Source organism: Marmota marmota, unplaced genomic scaffold, assembly GCF_001458135.2.
Source record: "Marmota marmota marmota unplaced genomic scaffold, marMar, whole genome shotgun sequence".
Classification (NCBI taxonomy): Eukaryota; Metazoa; Chordata; class Mammalia; order Rodentia; family Sciuridae; genus Marmota; species Marmota marmota.
In genome coordinates, this window is record NW_026000079.1 from 2,747,648 (window position 1) to 2,757,822 (window position 10,175).

General features: G+C 59.0%; 1 protein-coding gene across 1 annotated transcript; it reads left to right on the forward strand.

Annotated features, from left to right (window-relative positions):
* Positions 1-69: 69 nt before the first annotated feature.
* Dcst2 (DC-STAMP domain containing 2) lies at positions 70-9,421 on the forward strand (the record flags this gene model as incomplete). The annotated part of the gene is made up of 14 exons (XM_015502652.2): positions 70-256; positions 477-578; positions 818-1,015; positions 1,525-1,590; positions 2,006-2,219; positions 2,303-2,460; positions 2,822-2,986; positions 3,863-4,030; positions 4,114-4,214; positions 5,267-5,397; positions 5,697-5,824; positions 6,150-6,243; positions 6,346-6,486; positions 9,217-9,421. Coding segments are annotated over 14 exons (1,956 nt in total), but the record flags the coding sequence as incomplete, so codon positions are not given.
* Positions 9,422-10,175: the final 754 nt, after the last annotated feature.

Here is a 10,175-nt window from a genome sequence, read left to right on the forward strand (position 1 = left end):
AAGAGACAGGGGGTATCCTGAGGCCTTAGGAAGGGACTTCCCTCGCCTCGGGTGGGGTCCTGGCTGTGATGGCGCTTTCTCCCAGAACAAGGACAGACATTGCTGTTGCTGGCCGCCTTCGGGCTGGTGCTCCAGGGCCCTTGTGCCAACACCCTGCGCAACTTCACCAGGGCCAGCGAGGCGGTGGCCTGCGGGGCAGAGCTGGCCCTGAACCAGACTGCGCAAGCGCTGGAGCGAGCCAAGCAGCCCCTCGTCAGTAAGCCCCGCCCGACTCCCGGCCAGGTCCCCCAGCTCCGTCCTGGGGTCCCCTCAGCTCTCTGCTGATACAGTGGTCTAGCCTTAGAGCTAGATGGGCCTGGACAGGGGTCTCCCCGAACCCTCCCAGCCCCCTATCTCCTCTCTGCCCCCGGGCAATGGCGAGAACCAGTCCCTGCAGGAGGAGGTGACCCCGCAGTGCTCTGTCCTTTGTCCCTCAGGTGCTCTAAGCAAGATTAAAGCTATAGCCCAGAGGGCCAAAGTGGTGGCCGACCGGGTCCGCAAGTTTTTCCGGGCGATCATGGACGGTGTGAAACACGTAGGTGAGCACTTCAGCATACCTGGCTTTGGAGGTCAAAGTGCACCTAGACTCTGCACTCTCAGCCTGTCCAGACCTGCTTGGGCCCCCTGGGTGCTGGCTACTACTTACTGGACACAGCACAGCCAGGCCCCTGAACGCAGGCCTCTCCAACTTTGGGTGCTGCTTGGTTGCTTTGTCCCGCAAATTCCTTAGAAGCAGCTGTGGGACTCCGCCTGGGTGCCAGCCCCACACTGCCCCCAGCCAGGGCCCTGCGGAACGTGTGGTATTGGCTCCTCCACATTGGGGACGTGTGCAACTCGGAGCTGGGCAACCCTTACCAGAAGTGTGCGCGGGTGTTTGACGAAGGGAAAGACAACTGCATGAAGGCCATACCACAAGCCTACCACCTGTGCTACGTGCTCACGCCTTTCAAACTGGTGCTCTGTGGACTGGCCAGCTGTGAGGAACAGGGCTCCCCGGGGAAGAGGGAACAGGGGTGGGGTGGGATGGGAACTCTAGGGTCCGGGAGGAGGGTGGCCCAGGACGACCAGTAGGGGGGAAGGAAGATGGAACCAATAAGATGTTGGGCACCGTGGCACACTGCAGCAGCTCGGGAGGCTGAGGCCGGAGGATCTTGAGTTCCAAGCCAGCCTCAGCAACTTAGCAAGGCCCCAAGAAATCAGGGAGACCCTGTCTCTAAATAAAATATAAAAAGGCTGAGGATAGGCTCAGGGGTTAAGCACCCTGGGTTCAATCCCCGATACCAAAAAAAAAATAAATAAATACTGGGCTTGATATAGGACCAACATTAGGGCAGGGGACCACGGGGTGAGGCTACAGGGTTTGAACAAGTGTGGAGGCTGATCAGTAGGAGGGGAAGCCCAAGGGCCCTGTGAGGAGGGTCCCTTCAGGATGGCGGGCAGCTGCCTCTGCCCCTCCTCTTGATGTTCAGCCATCCCGCCCCCCAGTGGTCCAGGTGTTCTGCGTCCTCCCCAACTACATCCAGCCCTTCCTGCGGAAGACCATCGGCACCCGTGAGTGACCCCCAGCGCCTGCCGCATGCGAGCCCTCCTCTTCCAGGTGCGGCCACTTCCGGTCCCATCCCCAGTCCATAATTGAAATGCAAGAGCAGGAAAGGCCCTGGAGAGGTCACCCAGGCCGCTGTCCACGCTGCCCAGATTGGGACACTGAGGCCCAGGGAAGGGGGGCTGTGAGAGCAGGGGCTGGGACAGGGTCAGGGTCACATGCCGCAAGCTCAGGCCACGGGATCATTGGTGATGGAGCTGACTGTCTGGTGCCTACCGCTCAGCGCACCTGAGTAGAGGCTCAGCCCCCTGGAGGCCCAGCCCCCGAAGTTCTGGCTGCTCTCTGGGCCCTGGACCCGCTGCCCCGTGTAGCTCTGCCTCCCCCCACCTGTCCCTGCTGACACCTCCCTGGTCCTGGGCCCAGCTGTGAAGAAGATGATCAACCGCGTGCGTCGGGAGTTTGAGTTCAACGTGACGGCCACCCACCACTTCTCCGTGGACCTCAACGCCTCTCGGAGTCTGTCCCAGGTGGCCCTGGACCTCCAGGAGGCCGTCGGCATGAAGCTGCTCCGAGCCCGGGAGGTGCTGGCCCTGATGGGCTACACCCTGCCCCTGCTGCTGGTGCTCCTCTACCTCCAGTGAGGCCCTGCCGCGGGCTGAGGGCCAGGGGACGGGAGCGGGGCCGCTCAGGGTGCTGAGGGGCTTCATCGGCCTCCTCCAGAGCCCTGTTTTACCGGTACGCTTACCTGAACCGGGACGATTTCGACAACGTCTACATCACCGGCCACTTTCTGCGCATGGAGGCTGCCCGCGCCGTGGCGGGGCTGCCCACGGTGCTCCCGCTCAGCGCCCACGAGGCCACCTGCTACATCCAGCCAGGTGAGGGCCTGAGGACGGGAGAGAGGGAGGCCAGGACTGAGGGAGGCCCACCTCGCAGGAAGGTCCTCTCGGCAGGACCTCCTCGCTCCCTGACCAGCCTCCTTGCCTCCCTGCGTCCAGAAGCACCCGCTTTCCCTCTCCGTGGCATCCTCCAGGGTGGCCGCCTTTCCCTCTCAGCCTGGGGGACCCCAAGGGCAAGTGCCTGTCCCTCTCGGTCTGAAATTAGACCCTGAGTTGTGTCCCCTCCGTTAGGTCCCCTCCCACGCCCAGCCCACGCCCCGCCTGTGCCTGGGACCTCGGGTCAGGGCTGGGGTCTGGTGAGGGGGACCAGGGATCCTCCTCTGCCCGCCGCCTGCCGCAGGCTCCATCTTCCTGTCGCGGTGGGAGCGGGTGTTCTACGTCCTGGAGATGCTGAACCTCACCCGTCACCTGCTCCTGGCGCTGCTGCTCGTCTCGCTGGACTACGCCGTCTTCTGGGTGCTCGACCTGGCGCGGTACCAGCTGCAAGGGGAGATCGTGGCCCGCAGTGAGCCCCGCGCCCTCCCGATGCCGCCCTCGGAGGCTTCCTGCTCCTCCTTGGACCTTCTCCCCTGGCTCACTCTCTGTCCCCAGGGGGGACCTGCATGTCCCCGTGTCTGTGCTACTCATGCTCCTCCAGTCCCAACCTCTGCCCTGTGACCCCTGTATCCAGGCTGAGGTCATAACACGACAGAGCAGCTAGAGACACAAGCTCCACGTCACCCTGGCCTGGGTTCAAATCCCAGCCCTGTCCCATTTTTAGGCAGTGGCTTCACACAAATTGCTTAAGCTCTCAAAGCTTCATCTGATTAATGGAATGACAATGGCTCTCTGGGTCACTGAAGTAGGACATGAGACCCACCGTGTGTACGCTGATTGCCTACAAGGCCACTGACTGAGAACGTACCAGCTGCAGTGGTGGCACATGCCTGTGATCTCAGTGGCTCAGGAGGCTGAGGCAGGAGGATCACAAGTTGGAGGCCAGCCTCAGCAACTTAGTGAGACCCAGACTCAACATAAAAGATAGAGGGGGCTGGGGATGTGGCTCAAGCGGTAGCGCGCTCGCCTGGCATGCATGCGGCCCGGGTTCGATCCTCAGCACCACATACCAACAAAGATGTTGTGTCCGCCGAGAACTAAAAATAAATAAATAAATAAATATTAAAAAACAAAACAAAACAAAAAAAAACATAAAAGATAGAAAGGTCCGGGCCGTAGCTCAGTAGCGAGGCACATCAATTCCTGGTAGCAGGGAAAAGAAGAAATGGCCGAGGGTTCAGGCCAGGCCTGAGCGGCACGGCTGTAGGGGTTCACAGTCGTACCCCTCTCCACCCAGTAGACAGCCCGTGCCAGGAGTGGCCCTCACACAGTGCCTTTGTGCCAGGCCCTGTGTTAGTGTCTATAACCGTGGAGGGGACTGGCTACGCGGGGAGCATTTACCGCGACCTGGTGTCGGCGTTTGACGTCCTTCAACAGGGCAACATCAGCATCCTGTCTCGGCGCTGCCTCCTGCGCCCCTCGGAACCGGACAGCACCGGCTATCTGGTCATCGGTACCCAGCACTCCCCAGGGCGGGGGTGGGGTGTGGCTGGCGCCTGGTGCCACAGCGGCCCGTCCACCCTGCTGTGCTCCCAGGTGCCGCGTACGGCCTGTGCTTTTTCGTCACCCTGTTTGGTAGCTACGTCAGCCGGCTGCGGAGGGTCATTTGCGCCTCCTACTATCCCTCCCGGGAGCAGGTGAGGGTCCGCAGCGGAGGCCAGTCCCTGTTTCCTCCTCAGGGTGCTAAGCCAGCGGCTGTCCTGGTGTTGGGGTCCTCTTCCCTCTGGCTGAACCCCAAAGCCAATGAATGGCTGGACTGGAGGTCTCTGGACCCCAGATGGGGCTGGGGAGATGCTGCCTCCGGGGGCAGGGCTTCCCGAGACAGAGCTCGCCTCCAAAGTTTTGTTAAAACCATGGGGGGGGGGGTTGGCCATGGTGGCACCTGCCTGTAATCCCAGTGACTTGGGAGGCTGGGCGAGGAGGATCACAAGTTAGAGGCCACCTGGACAATTTGGCAAGACCCTGGCACACAGTAAAAAATATGCAGGGCTATAGGGGCAGCTCAGTGGCAGAACACCCCTGGGTTCAAAACCCAGTACTGCAGAAAACAAAAACAGCTAGCGCAGGCGCACACCTGTAATCCCAGCTACTTAGTTGGCTGAGGTAGGAGGATCACAAATGTAAGGCCAGCCTCAGCAACTTAGCAAGACACTGTCTCAAAATAAGATTTAAAAATCAAAGGGCTGAGGATGTAGGGTAGAGAGGCCCTGGGTCCAATATCTAGTACAGAAAACAAAACAAAACAACCAAAATTGATGGGAGACGGGAAGAGTGTTGGTATGCTGAGGTTTGGACGGAATCTTGCCATTTGTCCACGCATTCACTAATTATTTACTGAGCATCTACTGTGTGCCAGTCACTGGGTGAGCTACAAGGATGCCACAGCGAAGCAGGTTTGAACCAGCGTCAAGGCAGGCCAGGCCGGCTTCTCCGGACTCTGTAACTTAAAAAGAACCTTTGTTAAGAAATGAACAAAGAGCTGTGGGGTCCACAGGAGAGACTGGGAATCCCCCTGGGGAAGTCCAGAGGGCTTCTCAGAGGAAGAGGCATTTATTTGACCCAAGCCCACAGGAATTCGTAGGAGTGGGACAAAAGGAAAAGAAAGATGGGGAGTGGGAATGGGTGCGAGGGCGCGCCAAGCAGATGAAACAAGATCAGATGGGAATCCATCCGTGACCTCCACCATCAGGAAAGAATCACCTACCTCTATCACATACTTCTAAATCGCCGAACCAACCTGTTGGTCGCCCTGCAACGAGCGGTGAGGCGGCGGGCAGCTGACCAGGGCCACATGAGTGTCCTCCAAGTGCTGGCCATCCGGTAAGCCCACTTTGCTTCCCTATAGGGATGTGCCGAGAGTGAACAGAAAAAGAGCCAGAGGTCAGAATGGATCACTGTCCTCCCCCAGTAGCAAGAGGTTTGGTTAAAGAGGGACAATTAGGGACGAGGATTTCCAGGACTGGGGAGTGAAGGGAGGAAGAAGAGGGCGGTAGTGAAGCTGTCCCTACAGTTGGAGGGATGAAGGTTAGGCTGCAGGAAATCCTCCCCATCACCTGGAGGTCAGTACTGGTGTGGGGAGGGTTAGGCTGGCTGGTCCACTGTCCCTGACCTCTCCTCAGGTGCCCATGGCTGAGTGTTTTCGTCAGCCAATTTCAGCTGCGTGAGGCCCGCTGCCTGGGCTGTGGGCAGACCCAAGATGAAGGGGACACGGAGAACTTTGTGTACTGCGGTACCCCGGGCTGTAAAGGTGAGACCCCTGGATAGTGTGCCGCTCCCTGCTGGGTGGGACTTCCCTGGTTTGCCTGTGACAATCAACTCTGGTCCTTTTTCATGGACTTCTCTGGACCCTCACCGTCTGTACCCCCCTCATTGCTCTGCATGACCTCATTTCCATAGAGCCTGGCTGGCTCATTTCCTCCACGCTCCCCGACGCTCCCCGGAGGAACAGGAGTCCTGTGCCCCAGTTGTGTACACTTGACAAGGACAGTCCCTCAGGAGTGGGGCAGGGGAGGCAGGGGCTGGAATCGGGGAGCGAGGGGAGGGGAGGGGCAAGTTCAAGTTCACCCCCCCAGGTCTCTACTGCCACACTTGCTTCCGTCTTCTGAGCAACACCTGCTCGGTGTGCGCGGCCCCGCTCTCCGCCCAGGAGGGCCTGGACTGGGAGCTGTGAGTCTTTCAGGGATGGGGGCTGGAGTCTGTGGGAGCACTGGGAGGAGCCACCCGTCCCCCAGAATGTCGGTGGGACATTGAGATGGGAGGCTTTTCCAGGGACTCCAGTGACGAGGAGAGCCCCCGGCTGTGGCTGGCTGCCGCCCGTGGAAGGGCCCTGGAGCAGAAGCCCACGGTGCAGCAACAGGTCCCGGAGGTGCTGGGCGAGGACTTCTTAGACGAGTCCACCTCGGAGTCCAGGTGAGCCGGGGGAAGGACCTGGCCACTGGACGCCTAAGCAAGGCGGTCACATTTACACAGGGCTTCCTGGGTGCCTGCACTCTGCTGGGCTGGAGGTGGAGATGAGGGGAGGAAGAGGAATTCAGGTTCACTGGGTGCCTGCTGGGGTCAGCACTCCTGTGGGACAGCACCTGATAAAGGAGTGACACTCTATTGGAACGGGGACATATTAATCCAGGCTTCAGGTGGGAAGGGGGGGTGGTTTGTCTGGCTGCAGACATCAGAGAACGAGAATGGCAGTCCACCAGGGGTGGCCACATGGCCAAGGGCCTCGCTAGCCACTTAAGTTGGGCCGGGTGTGGTGGCCTGAGCCGGCAACCCCAGCAGCTCGGGAGGCTGAGGCAGGAGGATCACCAGTTCAAAGCCAGCCCAGCAACTCAGCAAGACCCTGTCTCTAAATAAAATACAAAAAGAGGCTGGGGGTGTGGCTCAGGGGTCGAGTGCCCTGGGGTCAATCCTCGGTGCCAAAAAAAAAAAAAGATCTTAGGTTGGAAAATGAAGGATTCATATTTGTCCTTTAAGACCGTAGACCAAGCAGGCAGAGCAGAGTCTGGGGAGGAGGCTGACTCAGTCCAGAAGCTGCTGACCGCCTCAGGACCAAAGGTGCTGAGAATGACCAGGATCTACGCTTGGGACAGGGCAGGTTTTAGGGCAGGAGGAGAAATAGGATCTGGAGAAAGAGGACTGGCCCAGTTTGAGATCTGTGGGGTGTCTGTGGGGCACGCAGCTGGGGATGCCCAGGGGACAGCTGAAAGGGGCAGGGCTCTGGGCTGGGGGCGTTTCCCCTGGGCTTGTTGATTTAGAGACTAAGAGAGATGGAGTTAGATTATCCAGAAGGCATGGCAGGAGACAAGGGGACAGGGACAGAATCCTAAGGGCTCAATCACAAACCTAAGAGGGAGGTGCTCAAGAAAACAGGAGAGCCAGCCTGTGAAGGCCCTGAGGTGACCCAGGAGGGCCAGGACTGGCCACTGAATGACAGTGGAGAAACCACTAGTGTGGCGGGTGGGACCCCCCCCCAGTCCTGGGGATTGAACCCTGGGCCTCACACATGCCAGGCAAGCCCTCCACCTCGGACCACATCCCCTGACCTGGCGGGAACACTTTTCCCGGCGCTGAGAAGGCCAAATCGATCATGATGGATTGAGGGGTGACCGACAGAAAGGACTCAGAGGCGGGGTGTGTGCTTCCTGCCTCACATCTGCCAGAAGTCAAATGATTCCTTTCACATAAATGTTGTAGTTAAAAGCAGGATGCCTGCTGGGCAAGATGGCACACACCTGTAATCCCAGGTACTTGGGAGGCTGAGGCAGGAGGATGGAAAGTGTGAGGCCAGCCAAAAGCAACTTAGCAAGACGCTGTCTCAAAACCAACAAAAAGTAAAAAAGGAGAAAGGACTGGGATGTGTCCTGCGATCCCAGAGTCAATTCCAGTACCGGAGGGGAATAAAAAGAAAGATTTCTTTCTCTATGCAGGGACAGCGAGACTGAACATTCAGGAAGTAGGAGAGAGAGAGCATGGAAGAGGAGGGATGGGGTTTAGGCCAGGTGGAGGATGTGGCCTCGGAAAGGAGTGAGGAGCGGAAGTCCCTCTGAGCAGAACTGAGCCTGCTCCGGCCTGGGGGCCTTGCTCTTCTCTGGGGAGTGGGAGGCAAGGGCAGCTGCTGGGAGCAGTGAGGTGGCTGAGTGGAGGAGAGGGTTCAGGAGGGGGCGGTGGAGACTGAAGTATCTGCAATGGGGAGTATGCAAAGAGGTGACCCGGAGCCCAGGGATTTCCAGGTGATTCTGAAAACCATGACCTGTAATGACGGCCGTGTTCTTAGTCATGAGTTTTCTCTGACAAATGTGGATTCAAGGGTTGAGGGCTGCCTCTGGGCAGGTTAGGGGAAGAACAAGATGGCAACTGACCTTGGGGAAGGTGAGGAGCTCCGTCTTGGTGAGATGCTAGAGCAGGGCAGGGGGAGGGGGAGAGCTGGCTGGACAGGAGCGCTCAGAGTGGCCAAGAGCCAGGCAGAATTCTGGACCTACCTAGTGAGTGGTCAAGGCTGGGGAGGACTGTCGGAGAGCAGAGGTGAAGGTTGTCAAGGCCAAGGAGGTTCAGGATTGAAAGTCACAGGATTGGGTCCTCCTATGAGTCTGCTGGACCACAAACTCAGCCCAAGTCCAGAGCTGACATTCTGGATGCATGCTAGAGGTGTCTGGGAGGCCTGGCTGTCACAGAGCCAGTGATAGAGCTGCTGTGACAGCCAGGGGCTTTACAAAAAACACTGTGGGCCAGCTGGGTTTGAGAAGGCTAAGCTGCCCCCACTTGGGTGGAATGCAAAGAAAAGTGTCCTGTGGGCACATTCCAGCACGGATGGTGGCTGGAGGTCGCGAGAATCTGAAGGGGAGGCAAAGCTTCCTTTCAGAGGTCCCCGGAAAGTGAAAAGCTGGATCAGCAAGGGGGCAGCTGGGCCTTGAGCAGGGGTGCTCCTGAGGTCACCAGTAGTTCCACCCTTACTGGCCAGGTGGCCTCTGCCAGATCACTGTCCACCTGTCCCTCGGCACCAGCCTAAAGTCAGATGTCTAAGCCATGGGCTAGTGTGCCTCATGGGCAAAGGGGTGGCTGGTGAACAACCAGAGAAGGCTCTGAACAGACGGGGCAGGGGGCAGGACACGGGTGACAGGGCTGCCCTGCGGCTCTCTTCCCTAGTGACCTGGATGAGGAGGAGCCCTCAGCAGAAGATCAGGCTCAGAAGCTCCTGCCTGAAGTCCATCAGCCTGTGGGCACTCCCATGCCAGCTGGGCCCCACTGACCACCTGAGAAATTCTTTATTCCCAAAAAGGCTCCAAAAGCTCAGGTCCTCTCCCGTCTCCCTCTCCTCCTGATCCCTCCCACCGCCCCCAAAATAAAGGAACCAAAAGTGGACACAAGTGTGAATCTTAAATTATTATTATTTCTTCCTGTCGCTTACACCCGAGGTGGGGGGGTAGGGGAAAGGGAACAGGAGAGGGGGGGATGCCTCCCCCCCTAAGGCACTGACCGGGAAAGCCGCAAGTAGGGAGAAGGGAGGCCATATTGTCCCCACTCTCTGGGGCTGGGCCCCAGGTCTCCCCAGCCCTGGGCTCCCCCCATCACCTGAAATGCTAAGATGAGGCCCAGGGCACCCGACCTCCCCTCCCACCCCAATATATTACATCATCACTTTTAAATAGATACAGGGACTGGTCCCGCTACCCCTCCCTGTAACCCCTCCCCACTGTTGGGGGTACCTGGGCAGCTGTGCAAATGGGCATGGGGGTGCACGGGAGGGAGAGCACCGGGCCCCTGAACCTGCCCCGTTAAGGAGGGGGAGGGGCCGCCAGGCCAGGGAGGGGAAATAGTGCAAGGCAGAGCCCAGGCCGCAAGGGGGTCCAGCACCCAGCGAGGAAAGGGTCGGGGTAGGTGCCCCGCCCCAGCGGAATTGGGTAGTTAAAAATCTGAAACTAGATTTCCACGAGACCAACAGACGAGGCTATGTACAGGGGCGGTGGGTGGGCTCAATCCTAGAGAAGTGGGGTCATTCTCTGCCCGCTGGGAAGCCCGGCTGGCAAGGGTCTGGGAAAGGGATGCCCTTCCCACAGCACCGCAGCCCACCTTCCCAGCGGCCCGACGAGCTGCGAGCGCGCCCC